We start from the raw sequence: 17,900 nt of genomic DNA on the forward strand, positions 1-17,900 counted from the left end.
CCCCAGGCACAGTCATGCTGTTCCTCGTTTCCGCCAAAGGCCAGTAGATGGCCGTAGTTTCAAGCACTCCTGTTTTCTTTTACGTCCTCAAATCAGATGTAAATTCAGGAGTCCGTCAAGCAACGACTCACATTTGTTTCTGAACAGCCAAAATGAGTGGAAGAGGAAAGGGAGGTAAAGGACTCGGCAAAGGAGGCGCAAAGCGTCACCGTAAGGTGCTTCGTGATAACATCCAGGGCATCACTAAGCCAGCTATCCGCCGCCTGGCTCGCCGTGGTGGTGTGAAGCGTATTTCTGGTCTGATCTACGAGGAGACCCGTGGCGTGTTGAAGGTGTTTCTGGAGAACGTCATCCGCGACGCCGTCACCTACACCGAGCACGCCAAGAGAAAGACCGTCACCGCCATGGATGTGGTGTACGCTCTCAAGAGACAGGGCCGCACTCTGTACGGCTTTGGTGGTTAAGCTTACTGCACTGACGACAACGGCAACAAAGGTCCTTTTCAGGGCCACCCATCTCCTCTGTAGAGCTGATCCTATCTCTTTTGTTTGTCTAGTCAAGTTCTATCAAACTTTTCATATAAATGGTCAATCTGACTTGGAACCCTTATTGGAAAAGCTTTTGATGTGTGATACAGCTCTGCAGTAGTTGCGGTAGGTGGGGTTTTTTCTTGGTTTTTTTTATTATTATTATTATTTTTTTTTTTAAGTGGGCCATATACTGACCGTAGTGTTGAGGCAGACATGACACCGTATTCTCAGGTTACTGTCGCCGCTTTATTCTCTGTGTAACATCTCCCTCGTCTGGCTTCCACGTGACCTGCATCCAAAGCAGCAACTATTCATGACATGCAGCACACTCAAATTCTGAATGTGTTTGCAACTTATTTTTGTCAAGAACTTCACTGCAGAAAGCTCAATGTACCACGTGGGTAACAAATATTTAGTATTAAAGGAAGGAGATGGTAATTATAAATTAAATATTCTCCAAGATAATACAAAAAATATCTATAAAAAAATTAATGAAACCAAAAATGAAGGTGTAATTCAATATAAGTATGCAAATGAAGATGAAAACCTTTCAATAGTTAAAAATATACAAGACAAATTATTATCTGAAAGCATGAGAGACGTGGTATGGCTCATCTCGCTCGGGCGCCTCCCTGTGAGAGCGGTGGTACAATGGAGTTGCTTTGTTACCACCATGAAATGTCCTATGACAGACTGTGATAAAGATGAGACCCTAGAACATCTTCTATTGGATTGTTATAGGACAACTGAGATAAGACAGAAGATGACAGAGATTGGCTATGATGTGGATGTTAATATTAAAGCAGTTAAATATGGTTTGTTTAAAGAAAAAATGTGTGACGACAAAAGGAGACTCTTTTGGTTAGTAATGTGTGTAATAAACACACATATTTGGAAAACCCGTGCCAAAGGAGTACTTGAACAAAAGATGATAAGTAGTGATGTGCTGAGTAAACATATCATTACAGACCTGCGGAGAAGACGAACAATGGACCTGAAACTTGGGAAAGTTTTCCCCTGGAACGAATTAAAACTGTAAGTCTTGTGAACGTTGTGTGGACTCAGATGCTAGATTTTCCTCCTTGTTTCTCCTTTTTGTATGTGCTCATGGTTTTGTATATGTAATTGTATGTGTATGTGCATTTTATATGTAAACTTGTTTACTTTAAATAAAGTGTAATTATATACAGGCTTCTTCAAAAGATTACTGCCATAAAGATGACTTCTGCCTGAGGCTCCAATGACTCAACCAGCAGTGCGAGAGCAGCCGCTCTGTCCGTTTCAGTGTACAGTGAAGTGGACTGTTGCGATAGGTCAGAAGAAGCCTGCGCTAATTTAATGAATGCTACCTTTTCAGACAGTCTCTTATTTAAATACTTACGTTTGAACTTACTGAAAACAGTTTCTAGCCTTGACAATTCTGATGACACGAACTCTGAGAAGGATTAAAAACTGGTGCAAAACAGATGGGAACCTGTGATTATCAACATTAAAAACACTTCTTTTCATTTTGTTGTACATTGCACTGAATTAAGCCTGTCGAGCAGCTGAAACAGTTCTAGGGAATGTGCTAATTATCCAAACCCCTTTATGATTCAACAGTTTTTATTCATTAACAGCACAAAGTGAAAAACAAACAGAATCCCATACATTTCAAATCATTACGTACATTTACAGATACATATTGTAATGATCAGCAGCTGTTGCTGTAAATTAATGTAGTTTCATGCCATACCACAAGGTGGCCCTATCTGTTAACATGGGCATGCGAGCTAAGAAGCGGTGAGATACTCTTGTTCTTCTGGCTGGCTAAGATTGAATAATAAAAGTACGTTGTAGATCATAAAAGGACTCCTTCTTCATAAATAAGGAGACAAACAAAACACATATATGGGAAAAGGAGGAGAGAAAGACCCCCCCCCCCCCCCCCCCCCCCCACCTGAGTGAAAACCCCCCACAGATTTCAAAAAATAAGAGACAAAAGTGAACTCCCATCCTTTGTGCTGACTTCCAATTTACCTGGAGGCACACTAAAGACAACTGGCCCCTCTCAACAATTGGGACAATTCATCTGGCAAATAAAAAAGCAAGGGAGACCAAACTTTGAGGAACTAATCGTACGGTTACGGAGTAACTTTGGTTCTCTTAGTTCTCTTAGTGAGAGACTATTTCTCCACACCGTTACATATTCCATATGTGGCGTGTGGATATTTCTTTAAGACACCCCGGCACGCCCGGCTACGCCCCACAGCTCACATATAGAACAGCTGTGCAGACGTGACACCGGTGATTGTTTGATCTCCACTTGTGTTGTGTGTATGTGTGAATCCCTTGAGACACATTCACAACAATTTCTGCTGATGCAAAAACAGCCTTAAACTAAAAGTGTTAAATTACACGCACAGCTTGGAAGTCCCGCTGCAAGTTCAGCAGGCACACGGATTTCCTCACTATACAACGCCGCTACAAACTCCTAGATATTTGAGAAAGTTAAATTACAGTCGGTTAGTGATGTGTCCTGTGTGTCAAAGCTTCGATACCTGTGTCGGGTGTCGCTACCCGATCCGTACCAGAAACCCGATCGGAAAAAGGATCCTGGTGTTATTTGTCTCTCAGAAACAGTTCATAACTTCCCTTCAACTCATTCATGTCACCTAAAAGGTAAACCTGTTTCTCCATCACCTGTTCAGCTCTGATGATTCAGTAAGGACATCTCCTGGTTTCATCCTCATTTTTCCCTCTCACCACATATTCAAACCGATATCATGACCAGCAGCTTTACAGCTGTGGCTCCAGCAAACATCAGCTGATACTAGAAATTAATATTAAATAAATTCTAACAACAGCTGATCAAGCTTAAACGTGCTGCTGTTTAGCGCTACATCCGCTGGTTTCCTCTTTCTGGTGCAAAGTGGGCGATAAACAAACGAGAGAAAAGCCGATCAGCTGATCATTGATCAGTTTCATGATTGAAGTAGCAACAGGAGAGGGAGGGGGGAGAGAATGAGAGAAGAAGAGGCAGCTGTGCAGCGTAAAGACGCAGAGTAACTCCAGCTTTGTGTCTTTTTCATTGTAGCTGAAGTACGGGACAAACTGCATTCCTTTTCACCTCAATACGAAACGCGTAATATTTTCTCTGAATACGAGACCATTCCGTTTTTTACGGGATGGTTGGCAACTCTAATAATTAACCTTATGAACAAAATAAAGTTCTACATCAGTAACATCATAGCACCCACCCAGCTGTATAGAAACTCCGTCATGCTAGCTAGTAGCAGTACGATACATTGTCCCAAACTTTATCAGACATTTTATTTAATGTCGTCAGCAACTCTCTTAGCTTTTTTCATTTTCATCTTATAACAGACAACAGACTCTTCTACACTGGCCCCAGTATGCAGTGCATGCGCCTGGTAGTCATGTCAGAGGTAGAGATGGACTGATCCGATATTACGTATCGGTATCGGTCCGATACTGACCTAAATTACTGGATCGGATATCGGAGAAAAATAAAAAATGTAATCCGATCCATTAAATATCACGAAAGCACCTCACAAAACTTGCAACAAGCCGTAACTCGCCTCAGAACGTTAGCATGTCGGAGCAGTATGCATCACGTGATAGAGCGGCTGTGGCATGCGGGACCTGTCGGTGGTCTGGATAGCATGTGGAGCTTCGCTACCAACCCGGCATTTCATTTCCGACAAAGTTATCCCCGAGAGAAGTAAAGCAAGTGTGTAAGTCCATCTCTGAATTTAAAGCATTCCTGCGTTAAGCTTAACAAGCGACTGCCTCTTCTTGCTGCTACTTCAATCATGAAACTGGTTAATGATCAGCTGATCGGCTTTTCTGTCGGGAGTCCGTCTCTCTTGTTTGTTTTTGGCCCACTTTGCACCAGAAAGAGGAAACCAGCGGCTGAACAACAGCAGCACGTTTAAGCTTGATAAGCTGTTGTTAGAATTTATTTACAGTTTTTTCTGATTGCTTAAGCACATTTATTGTAACTATTGGCTAATTTTGCAAAACTCTTCACACAAATAAGAAAACCTGTCACCCAATAATCAAAACATTGTAGTTCTCTTGCAAAAGCAAACACAGCTAGATTAACTCTTCACACCTTCGTAAAAATGGTGTTTCCGTATCAAACAGTACACACAAGCCATCATCTACTAAGCACACAATGCGCCAACTGCACACTGATGGTATGAATACAAAACACATCTGGCTTTTGCTTCCTCTGTGCACAAGGTAGGCTATGTCAGTTTGAGCTCATACTTCTGTCATAGATCCATAAGCATAGAGGGATCCAAACTTCAAGTACTGGTGTTTATTCAAACACATCAAAACAAACACAAGTGTTTATTTCCAAGTATAGGATTATTTGCAATCGCCATAATGACTATATGGGTTACTTGGTCTGCAGTGAACATGCTTCCTCTGCCCCCAGCATCTGGTCATCTAGCAATTCTGTAAAGTAACAATTTCAGTATTTTTACATCAATGGTATTGGTGTGTTTCTCATTGGCATATGGCAGTGCTACAAATCTTTGTGCGAAGTGACTGTACTCACCGATTCTCATTTCAAGATGTCCTTATGGTACTTGCTACAGTGTAGCGGCTCGAGTTAGGCTGGACCCGTTGGCCAGCTACCCTCAGGGTCATTCCACGGTTGATTACATGGTCCACTATTGTAGCTCTGATGTCATCAGTGATTCTATTTCTTACTCTTCCTACCCTTCCTCTCACCCCTCCTCATCTTCCTCTCCTCCCTCCTCGTCTTCCTCTTGCTCCTCCTTGTCCTTGTCGTCCTCTTCATCCTACTTCTTCACCTCCACGTCCTCTTCCTCGGCCTCCTCTACTTCTCACTCTTTCTGCTCCCTCCATTGTACTCCGCACACACAGCTTACCTGGATTATAGTGCTTAGGCTGATTGCAAAGTGAACTAATTATCTAAAAAAGTTTTCACATGTGAAAGTGTGCCAGACAGTTGGCAAATTAGTGTTAATGATAGCCATACATGTGTATACTTTTGCTAGGAGTGTGTTGGAAATTTGGTAATTGAGTGTTGTGCAGTGAATTGTGCCTACAGTTTTGCAAAGTGTGTGTTACAAAATTGCAAACTGAGTGCAAAGCAGTTTTTGTGCTTTTAGTTTTGCAAACTCAGTGAGTGGTTTTGCTATAAGTCTGAATAGTTTTAGAGATTGTGCTACAGGAATCACAGTTAGGGTTTAAGCATTCACAAAAAACTGTAATATTACTTTCTACTCGAGGATCTTTTTCTACGTAGCTGACGGCTGGTAACTGTGCAGGGGCGGATCTAGCAAAGTTTAGCCAGGGGGGCCGATAGGGCATTAACAGGGAAAAGGGGGCACAAAGACATACTTTTCTTTCTTATTCTCATTTAAAAGCTTTTAATAAATAATTATCTGACACCCAAAGTTTTAATTTGATGTAAAATGAATACAAGTCAATTACTGTATATAGTGACTATTAAGTCTAATATATATACCCTAGTAAGCTAAACATTTTTTTTTGCATACAGGTATAACAGAATAGCTTTAGTGTAGTTGTTGTTTTAAACTTGAGTATGAACTTATACAAAATGCAGCAAGATATTTAAAAAAAACTGTTTTGTTGATTAAAAAACACTATATCGGATTCATATTGGTATCGGCAGATATCCAAATTTATGATATCGGTATCGGTATCGGACATAAAAAAGTGGTATCGTGCCATCTCTAGTCAGAGGAGGAGAAGAAGTCGGTTTTGATGGAATGCCACAATAACCCTGGTACCGGGAACCACAATGGTGTCAGAGGTACCCGGAACAGGGTAGTTGCTGGCTATTACTGGCCAACATTGAACCAGGACATCGGTGAATGGGTATGTCCTTATTTCTGTTAACAAGATAAATCAGAACCATGTCTTTACTTGCACACTTACATATCAACATTAGTTTCTGTGTGTGTGTGTCTGTTTTTTAAAAAATTGTTATTAATTTACATCAACTTGTTTTACGGTATCCTTGAAATATTTTTTGGGATACATCTTTCAGGTCAGATGCTGTCATCGCTGCCAGATGAATGACCCAATCAAGACTGTGGCACCAGCATTAGATCCCATCAAGGTACATCTTAAAGCCTGTTCACCAATTTCATTTTCTTTTTTTTTTTTATGACTCAAACTTTATTAGATTTTAATATACACAAAAAAAAAAAAAAACCCAGACCCCCCCCCCCCCCCCCCCCAAAAAAAAAAAAAAACCACCCAAAAAATAGCAGAATGGACATTCCCAGTAACAACAACAGAACAAATTGAGCATCAATGCATATTTCCATCCCAAAAAAAAAAAAAAAAAAAAAAAAAAAGTGATGCCAACATTTCACATAGACCAGATTACAGCTATCCTATTTAGTCCGAACTTAACTACTTTAGCCGGATACGTCACTGACCTGTATGTAAAAAGTAATTAGCCCACTTATCATTATAGTCGTCCAGTCTATTTAGCAGTCTATATGATAATCTTTTGTAAGCTGCCACTTGTCCCAAAGAGATAGGTAGGAGTCGATGAGGCCTTCCACTCTTTCATCAGCAGCTTCCTCCCCAGCATAATCGCCGTTTGTACCCAATGAGCAAGAGAAGTGGATAAGTGACTCAAAGCTGAAGGGTCTCCTAATACATAAAGACTGTTCATAAATGGGACCCCTTGACCTACAACCTTCTCTACTACAGTGTGAATATGAATCCAATAATCTTGGACTTTGGAGCACCCCCAAAGCAAAAGTAAAAGTGTGCCACTTCCTTGCTGGCATTTCCAGCATGTATCATCAGTCGCTAGACCCACCCTATGCAACCGTGAGGGTGTCCAGTATACTCTAATTAAAATCTTAAATTGAACCAATCTTGAACGTAATTCGCGTGACATTTTTTTCAGATTCCTGAGGATGCCATTCCATTCCTCCACTGTAAAGTTGAGATTTAAGTCCATTTCCCACGTTCTTCTGAGGGACAGTGTGTTAGGATCAGAAGCTAATAAAAGCATTTTGTAATAAGCTGATGCCTCTTGTCCACGCCCAAAGGTTTTTTTTATTTCCTCTAGAATGTCGCAGCTTAAAGGGAACTTTGCGAATGAACCACATGTATTGGCCATCAAATGTCTTAGTTGCAGATATTTCCAAAATTCCTGTCTAGGTAAATCAAATTCTTCTGCAAGTTTTCCATATGATTTAAATATACTATTTTCATAAAGATCCCCCAACACCAATTTTATTTTCATGCTAGCTTTTGTGCTGCAGGGTAGCTTTAAATTTTAATTTGATAAGTTCTGTGACCTGCAGGTAAAAGAACCTTGGGAGGAGCTGGGCATGGATTTAATTGGACCACTCCCGGAATCACGTCTAGGGAACCGATATGTCCTGACAATGACCGATGTGTATACTAAGTGGGTGATTGCAGAACCTCTTAAGTCCAACTGCAGCTGAGGTCTCTGCAATCATGACCTCTAAGTTATACACGTTTGGCATGGTCAGGAAAATCATCACTGAACAAGGAAAGGAGTTTGTGAACCATGTAAAACTTGTGAAAGTGTTATTTATACCTTGATATGATATGATATGATATGATATGATATGATGTATTTAGGCCAAGTTTGCTCATTTCACTGCAGCTCAACAACAGCATTTTCAGCATGCTGAATATTAAACATGCCGTCTCCACTCCATACCACCCCCAGACCAACGGGCAGGTAAGTGTTACAGGTACCGGGTGGCAGCACCTGTAGACAGCTATATATGTGTCCTGTAAACAGGAAAGAAATGATCAGACAGGGAGACGTGGCTTGCCGTTTCCTGAATACTCCGCCATTATTTATTAAAATTCACAATTATGCACTCCTTTCATTACTTTTACAGTATTACAACTGTGTATTTACTTATTCTTAACATAGCTCACACACACATTCTCCATAACACATTCCAATGTTATAAACATGACCAATTTTCTTGTAAGACTTGGTTCAAAATGAATTCCAACAGGACAAATCTATAAATCTCAAATAGCTTGAAAGAATGGTATAATCAGCACCATCTTGACATGTGCACTGAATTCACGGAAACACTTTATGGCAGAAACAAGATACTAAAACAATACAGAATAACGGTGGAGCCGATCACTAACATCACAGAGCATAGGAGGTGTGCGACCCAAACTAACATGCTAACCTTAGCATGCTGCTAAAGCCGTAAACAAATCAGGGGTCTCAAAATTTCAAAATCCCTGGTAGCCCTTTGGGCAGGGACTCTTCAGTTTTTGGTAGCCCAAAATAAATTTAAGCAGCCCGAATAAAAAAGAGAGCAATTTTTTGATTGATGTTTTGTTTCCTTTACAATATGATACTTTAATGTATCATATTGTAAAGGAAACAAAACATTAATCAAAAAATTGTTGAAAAACAAATTACAACATTGTATAAAAATTACAATCATCAACTCAAATACTTGGTTCTAATTGAACAGAAATTTCTATGAACTTGTAAGAACTGTGTAGGACATGAATCAGCCTGTGTGAGATCCTGAATTTGAAATTTCCACTGAAGTCACGGGTAAGAGACAAGTGGAACCAAGATCTAGGCCATTTGCTTTTTGAAGTTTGCAAAGACTGCTAAATTGTGCCAGTGGTAGTTCACTCTTTGCAACATAGTAGCTGTTCTAAACAGATTTTTCAGGTTTATTTTTAGTATGTTATTTGCAATTGGTGTTTGTTCTGGGAAAGATATTGCAGACTGAGCAATAATGCATTTCTTGCATTTCTCATGGGTTCTAATGTGGGCCTTTCTTAAAATGACTGGTCCCAGTAACAAAGGCGCTTGTCGACTCAGAAATCGAGGGAAAACCAACACCACACCCGGCAGAACATTATGTTATTTACACGAGTGCACATAAGTGGTCCGCATGTGCGCATTCGCTGTCAAAATAAAAGACGCGCACCAGATAAGAAGTTGCAACGCGCGTTTGCGTCCATATAAAAAGCACTGTTTTTGTCCGCTAGAGTGGGATTTTCACGGCACATTCCACACCACATCTGTGCGTTCATCATTTGTTTGAAGCCAGCTCACCTCCTGCAACCACTTTTCTGAGAATACGCGCTTCTTTTGTGGTTCGGACTCCTTCTGACATTCGTTTGGAGGTGGAGGAACACCAAAGTAATTGCTTAAAGGAGCTTCTTCGACATCTTTAAGAGTTCTAAACAAATGTCTGTCCTCCTCCAGAAAATCTTATGTATGCAAACAGCCGTTGCAACTTCATATCTTGTGCGCGTTTTTTTTATTTATTTTGACAGCGAATGCGCACCTGCGGACCACTTATGTGCAGCCCTGGTTATTTAGCTCGTCATATTGCAGCCACAGAAATTCTTTTGTCCATGAAACCATAAAGCTGCACACCTTCTTTTTGCCTTATAGTCTGATTTGTCATAACTTTTCCATTTTGTGGTAAGCTTTTCTTTGGCTGTCACTTCTTCACCCTGACCTGTCTTATTTGGCTCAGCAGAACTAAAATATATATCCTGCTGCTTTTACACACACACACACACACACACACACACACACACACACACACACACACACACACACACACACACACACACACACACACACATAAGCTCAGCGATTCTCTGCGCGATCAACCTCTCACATGTTTAAGCTGCGGGAGATTTCACTTGTCATGTTTGCGTAGTAAGCTAACGATTGATAAGACAATGTCAGAGGAATTGGTGCACAAATTATCATCACTCACAGATCAGTGCTGTCGCTCTCTATACACAGTTCGCGCGATTGCAAAGTGAAAGCAAAAAACAAGCACAAATTCAAACGCGATTTCAATATGTCACATATTGACAGTGGCTCATCGATGCCAATGACATAATTACCCAGCTACATTTCCGAAAGAATGCAAAAGCATTGACATATATTTTTCCTTCCTACAATAGCCCGACGGGCAGGGCAGAGATAGATTTTGGTAGCCCGACTGGAAAGATCGCTAGCCCCAGGACGTCGGGCTAGCGATTTTGCGAGCCCTGCAAATACTTACAAAAGTGTAATTTACTGTACTACACAATGTTGTACGCTTTCACTTTCCAACTGTAATGGTTAGTCTATGCTATATAATGGATGTGATTGCTATTATATTCTATTTCGGGCACAATACGAACCTGTAAACAGGAAAGAAATGATCAGACAGGGAGATGTGGCTTGCCGTTTCCTGAATACTCCGCCATTATGAGAAAACAGCGCGGAGCATGCGCTTCAGGCTGCTAACAACAGGCCAAACCATGGTCTCACACTGCCACCTATTGGTATAAAAATGAAGCGTCCGCTACAAATATCCCAGGGTTGTTACCAAGTTTCCTGTTACAATTACTGTAGTTATTTAGGGCATTTCCAAATGGAAATATCACTTACATTGAAAGTGAAATTACTTAAATTAATTCACATAAATGTGATCACACATTAGTGGGTATCACACACTCCCTGACAAAAATAAAATGGCTCCCAACATTCACAAAATCATGACATTTTTAACTTTTGCTTCTCAAATTCTTATTAACTCTTATCAGTCCAAGAACTAGTTATGAAACAAGCAGTGGGGGTGGTGTGTATGCAGATGGGGTCAGTGATGCGTGATACTGGTATGGTGAGTATGGTATTGGGGTGCAGTACATTGGTGACTGTGACATACACACGGGCGGCACAATTGCCAATGGTGGGTATGGAAATACAGTGTATAATGGTATGGTTGTGGCAGGTAACTGTGGTGCTGTGCGTTCCCCAACTAGATTAACTGCCGCATGTGACTGCACTGAGGGTTTACCCAGTGATTCATAAGTCAGAAACTGTCGTGGCTTCCTGTGACGGGTAGATCTTCTAATGTCCGTACAAGTATGTCCCGGTGGTTGAACCTGTACGTTAGACTGCGAATGAGTTTCACACTCCTCACCAGACCCTCTGGGTTCAGATAGGTTGTCACTACCCACTTCCATTTCTTCCATCTCCTCTCTCAGAGAACATGGCAGGTGTGAGCATTCTCTCCCAGTTTCCTCTTCGAATTGTTCAATGCTGACGGATGGTGAATGCTCAGGCATAGTCAGTATGTCTTCCATCGTCTGCACAGGTGAATGTCCATTTTTTGTGTTTGTTGTCACTCTAATAGGTTCTTTGGTCTGGTATGACTGAGATGCAGGGTGTTGCTCATGGTCCAGGTTCCTTCTCACAGTCCTTTCAACAGGTGCTCTTAGCCAGTACCCCGAGCAATCACTCTCAGAACCGCTGTCAGAGTTATCCCACATGTCTGTTTGTCTTTGTGCATCTGCAGATCTTTCCATCCTTCGTCTGTTGCGTGTTGTCTTTCCAATCGCAGGCTTTGCCAGGAGGGGAGTGACTTGAACAGGTAAGTCTGTGTATTTAAGCACTCTGTTTCTACTCGTTCACTGTCGTGTCATTGATGCTACGTTGTCCTTCCCGTGTGTTCCCTCAGTTCAGTCAGCCGTTCAGTTGTCTAGCCAGTCAGTGTCCGTTCACCCTCTGTTCACCCATTCCCTATAATAAACCTTCACCTACCTGCCAGTCCTGCGTTTGGGTTCCTTCTTCCTCGCGTCCACACAACGCCTGACAATTGCTCTCAAAACACTTATTAGACTTCTTGGTCATAATATGCCATAAAAGCAGAATATACTGATTAACACAAGGATAAGACCTACAATAAACAACATCCAATAACCCACAGTGACTAGAATTCTGCTGTATGTAGACTCATTTTCATAACTCTGACAGTCTGTGCATTGCCTCAGTTGTTTCTGAAACCTTGTGTCTCCTCTGTTTTAGTAAAAGCAGATATTGTTCATGGTTTTTTTCTGTCAAGTTTTGCTCATGATGGGAGCAACAAAAAGAAATCAGTGCAGAATTATAAGTGAGTCTTATCAAACAGCATGTTTCTGCTTTTCATTATGTGAGGGGAAACAAAATAAATATAGGCTTATGGTGTTGATGCTGAGCTGTAGCACACAAAGAGCATCCTCACTTAGCTCCTCCTGTTCTCCAGATGGCTCAGCCTCTGTGTGGGGTGATGGTGATGGTGTCCTAGGTTGACCTATTTGCTCTGTAAGCAAACTGGTAGGGGTCGAGGGAGGGGGATAGAGAGTTTCTGGTGTGCTGCGACACTTTCCGCTCAAAACACTTCATGACTTCAGACGTGAGGGCTATAGTTCTGTAGATTACTGAAAAGATATGAACAGGAAACAGATGGATGAAGAAATTAGACAAAACTTAAGTAGATATGGAAAATATTGACAGTGTTTTACATGTGTATGTGTTATGTTTGCCTACTGGTGGTGGTCAGAGGGCCCGGTGGCGCCAGTGTCCGGCAGCCTCGCCTCTGTCAGTGCACCCCAGGGCAGCTGTGGCTACAATGTAGCTGCCATTGCCATTGTGTGAATGTGTGTGTGAATGGGTGAATGACTGAATGTAGTGTAAAGCGCTTTGGGGTCCTTAGGGACTGAGTAAAGCGCTATACAAATGCAGGCCGTTTACCATTTACAGTGGGGCAAAAATGTATTTAGTCAGCCACCATTTGTGCAAGTTCCCCCACCTAAAATGATGACAGAGGTCAGTAATTTGCACTTTTCCTGTAGCACAATGTCTTGTCCTTTGATTGTTTCAAATACCTTAGAACATGTTTCACAGTAGTCCAATGTTCCACAGCTGGTTCTTTGAAGTGCTGTGACAGCTTACTTACAACAAAACTTAAATCTGGTCGTGTGCAAGAGGTCAAGTAAATAAGGCTACCTACTGCCTCTCTGTACATTCTGACATTGTTCATTTTCTCAGCATCATCATTGTAGTTCAACCTTTGTTCACAAGGAGTTGATCTTGGTTTACAGTCTTGCATTTGAAATCTTTCCAGTATGTTTTCTACATATCTCTCTTGTGACATTTTTACACAATCTTGGGTTTGCTCAAAATCAATACCAAGAAAATGTTTGAGTTTCTCCATATCTTTCATTTTGAATCTTGCAGTTAGCATTTCCTTCACAGTTTTCAAAACCCTTTCATCACTGGCTGCAATAATAATATCATCAACCCATATGACCATGATCACTTTTTCTTTTCCGGTTTTCCTTATGTAAACACAATGATCTACAGGACTCTGCATGAAACTGTTCTCTATCAAATAGTCATGTAATGTCCTGTTCCAGTTTCGGCCTGACTGTTTAAGCCCATAAAGTGACTTTTCCAGCTTGTAGACCAGTTTCTCATCTGTTTTTCCTTTTACTTCATAGCCTTCTGGCTGCTCAACATACACTTCAAAATCTATTGGTGCATGCAAGTATGCGGTTTTTACATCCATCTGATGCAAAATCAGGTTTTCTTGTATTGCACACTGCATCAATACTCTTATGCTTGTCAGGTTAGCAGTCGGAGAAAAAGTTTCATCATAGTCTATCCCAAAACACTGGTTGTAACCTTTAGCTACGTACCGTGCTTTATATTTTTCTGATCCATCACCACTGTTTTTCTTCACATATACCCATCTACCCCCCACTGCTTTCTTTCCCCCAGGTAAGATTGTTAGGGTAAAGGTGTTGTTCTCTTTTAAGGATTGCATTTCCTCATCCATAGCTGCTTTCCACTCTCTAGAGTTGGGTGACCTTGCAGCTTCACTGAATGTCACGGGTGAGTTACTTATCAGTCTGTAACAGTAGTCTATGTTAGTCAGCACTTGATCATCAATGTCTTCTTCTGACTCATATTCATTTAGATAATCTGGTTTCTTTCTTGTTCTAGAAGGATACCTTCTGGAGTTTTCAGTCTCATCACTAAGTGGCATCTGACTGTTCACTTCTGGTTGTTTGTCAGTATCTGGTTCCTGTGAACTGGTACTGGGGCTTTCCCTGTTCACGTTTGGTCTCTCCCTCACCTGTATGTCTTCATCCTCAGATGTCGTATCAGTTTGTGTTTGCTTTTCCTCATTGTGTTTGGTTACAAACTTAACCAGCCTAAACTTTTGCACTTTGGCGCTGTCTGGGAAATAAACCTTGTATGCTGGGCTGTTTTTGTCGTAGCCTACAAAAATCCCTTTTGTACACTTAGAATCCAGCTTACCCTTGTTTTGCTTGTAAGCATAACACTCACACCCAAACTTTTGCATTCTGGATAGATTGGGCTTCCGCCCAGTCAGCAAAAAGTAAGGTGTCTGCCCTGTCCAGTTGTTAAAGCATCTGTTTCTCACGATAGCCGCTGTTTGAACTGCATACGTCCATAATTCCTTTGGTATGGCACTCTCAATAAGCATGCACCTTCCCATATCAAAAAGTGTTCTCCAGCCACGTTCCGCTGTACCATTCTGGTGAGGGGAATATGGGGCTGAAGTTTCATGTCTTATTCCATGTTTGTTTAACAATACCTGGTAACTCTTTGCCATGAACTCTGTGCCGTTGTCTGACCTGATACACTTTACCTTCCCGAGTGGGGCTGTATCGGCCAAAAAGATTTCAGTTGCTTGCATTGTTTCACTTTTGTTTTTGAGAAAATATACAAATACTGCACCGGAAAAGTCATCGGTAAACAATAATGCATATCTGTGTCCATCTCGTGATTCTGGATCTATCGGCCCTGCTAGATCCGTATGTACCAGCTCGAGAGGTTTCTCAGCTCTCCTGTCAGGGTTTCTATTCCTAGTCTGGACAAATTTTCCCTGAATACACACCTCACAGTTCAAACTTTCTTTGTCAGTTTTCCCTTTGATTTTCATACCTTCAACCACATTTTGTAGCTTCAGAATGTCACTATGATTGCAATGTCCCAAAATTTCATGCCATGTCTGCATATCAAAACAATTATTACACTTATCATCGTACTCACTTACAGTCTCAAGGTAATAAAGTCTGTTGTGCTCATGGATGTGAAACTTTGTACCGTCTCTGTGTTGAAGGACGTTCCTTCCTTTCTTAAAGATGATAGTGGCTCCGTTCGTGGTGGCCGCTCTCACAGAGAAGATATTCTGTGGAAATGAGGGAATGCATAGGGCGTCTTTCAGTGTTGTTTTACACTGTCTCCCTCTGCTGTCAATCAAGCACACCTCTGCATCTCCTCTGCCTTCAGCCACTCCTTTACACCTGGTGCCATCAGCTAATTCCACACAGTGCGTTCCCGGCTGGAAGTCGTCATCAAATTTCTTGAACGCTGTTTTATCATTCAGGATGTGTGATGTTGCGCCAGTATCCACCATCAGGCCTTTGGTCCTGATGTCTTGTGGCTGTTGAGGTGCCGCGTAGTCATCGCTCATCCGGAAGACATAGGTGTCGTCGCTCTCTGCGTTGTCGCCCTCCTCCGAGGCTGTGCGTGCTTCATCATTCCGTTGTCGTCTCCTGCAAGTCGACTCTCGATGGGTGTTGCTCCTACAGTGACCGCACCACTGTCTGTAGTGGCATGCTCTGGCCTTGTGTCCCCGTTGGCTACACTTAAAACAGACTATGTCTGACATGTCTCTCCTGTGGTCATTAGCAGCTGCTGCGGGTCTCGTGCTGGGTTGCACTCTCGCCTTCATGATGTTATCCTCTTGTTCCATTAAGCGCATTTTCTCAGTGTCCTCATAGCTGCGGAGTTTCGTTTTAAATTCCGCAAACTTGATTTCTGATTCACTTTGCGTAATGTGAACGGAAAAAGGTTTAAATGTTTCTGGTAAACCTTTTAACACCATCGCTACAAGCAGACCATCACTAAGTGTCTCTCCAGCATTTCTCAGGGCTGTAATAAATGTCTCTGCGCGTATGATGTACTCCGTGACGCTCTCACTGCTTGCTTTCTTCAGAGAAGTCAGTTCGGTATAAAGGCTGATAATTCTTGGTTTACCTTTTCCTGCATAATAGTCTCTTAAAATTTTCAGTGCCTCGCGTCCATCATCGGCAGCTTCTCTCATCACGAGCGATAAACTCTTATCATCCAGGAACTGTATTAACTCTGCATAGGCCTGGGCATTTTTATCTTCGTCGTCCTCATCTTCGTCATCACTTTTCAATATTGTGTCTTTTAGACCTTGTAATCTAAGATGTCCCAAAAATTTTGTCTCCCACAGTTCATAATTCTTCTCATCTCCGTCAAAAACCAACCTTGCCCATCGGCCACTGGGTTCACCAGCACGCTTATTCATGGTGCTAACTTAGCACGCTAGTCCTCACCGAACACGCTGTACTTTGCGACTTTTCTGGTGGTAAACTTTCCCCTGGCGTAGCTTCAATGTTTTCCTGGGCCCATAACCTGTTAGCAGAGACGGGTCTTCCAGCAGAATCTGCATGAATATTGAAGATACTTATATTGTCTAGACGGAGGAATAATCACACGTGGGGCATCGGCTTTTCACCGGAACAACACTTAGTTTTTATTATTGAACTCTCGCGTGCACTCTGCAGCATAACAGGAAGCATCCTTTCAAAATAAAATCACAACAGATGACAACGAGGGCATACCTATTAACTAGCTCAACAAAATGCCTGAACCCGCAAAGTCCGCGCCCAAGAAGGGCTCTAAGAAAGCCGTGACCAAGACCGCCGGCAAGGGCGGCAAGAAGAAGAGAAAGACCAGGAAGGAGAGCTACGCCATCTACGTGTACAAGGTGCTGAAGCAGGTCCACCCCGACACCGGGATCTCCTCCAAGGCCATGAGCATCATGAACTCGTTTGTCAACGACATCTTCGAGCGCATCGCTGCCGAGGCCTCTCGCCTGGCCCACTACAACAAACGCTCCACCATCACGTCCAGGGAGATCCAGACCGTAGTGCGCCTGCTGCTCCCCGGTGAGCTGGCCAAGCACGCCGTGTCTGAGGGCACCAAGGCCGTCACCAAGTACACCAGCTCCAAGTAAACTGATCCTGCTGTCAGTCAACCCAACGGCTCTTTTCAGAGCCACCCACTCTGTCCTGAAGAGCATACGTTCTACCTTCAAACGTGCAGTTACTATGTTGCCAACTACTGCAATCGCGGAAATGCTTCTTTGTCACTAGGTGCTATTGATCCGCTACATTGACCCAGACTCAGGAAATGTCTTGTGTGTGTTGTGGAACGATGACAAAGTAACTACAAATACAACATTAATGCCACTTTATGTTTGACAGTCTTTCAGTGCATTTCAATGGCTCCCCTGTGGGCGGCGCCTCCGCTGCATTTCCTGCAGGACTGAGAGGAGGAGAGCCACCTCTGTCCCCAAAGCCACTCTGCTTTTTAACTCCAGCCCTTAAGACCATTTCCCACACCTGTAAACATGAACTACTCTACACTGAAAAAATGGGAATTGGCAGGCTTTTGAATTTGCACAAATGAATTTA

General features: G+C 42.2%; 2 protein-coding genes and 1 long non-coding RNA gene across 3 annotated transcripts in view; all 3 read left to right on the top strand.

Annotated features, from left to right (window-relative positions):
* LOC308395376 overlaps window positions 1-17,900 on the top strand; it is a 291,287-nt gene that overhangs the window by 175,089 nt on the left and 98,298 nt on the right. The window lies entirely within an intron of this gene.
* Window positions 153-656, top strand: LOC308395958 (histone H4; the record flags this gene model as incomplete). Its single annotated transcript, XM_080881021.1, has 1 exon — window positions 153-656. One exon carries the CDS (start codon window positions 153-155, stop codon window positions 462-464), a length of 312 nt encoding a protein of 103 aa, XP_080737147.1. The 3' UTR covers window positions 465-656.
* LOC308395372 (histone H2B 1/2-like) lies at window positions 17,066-17,835 on the top strand (the record flags this gene model as incomplete). Its single annotated transcript, XM_080880190.1, has 1 exon — window positions 17,066-17,835. The coding sequence occupies one exon, from the start codon at window positions 17,066-17,068 to the stop codon at window positions 17,438-17,440; it is 375 nt and encodes a 124-aa protein (XP_080736316.1). The 3' UTR covers window positions 17,441-17,835.

This window comes from Rhamphochromis sp. 'chilingali' (genome assembly GCF_963969265.1).
Source record: "Rhamphochromis sp. 'chilingali' genome assembly, chromosome: 4".
Lineage (NCBI taxonomy): Eukaryota > Metazoa > Chordata > Actinopteri > Cichliformes > Cichlidae > Rhamphochromis > Rhamphochromis sp. 'chilingali'.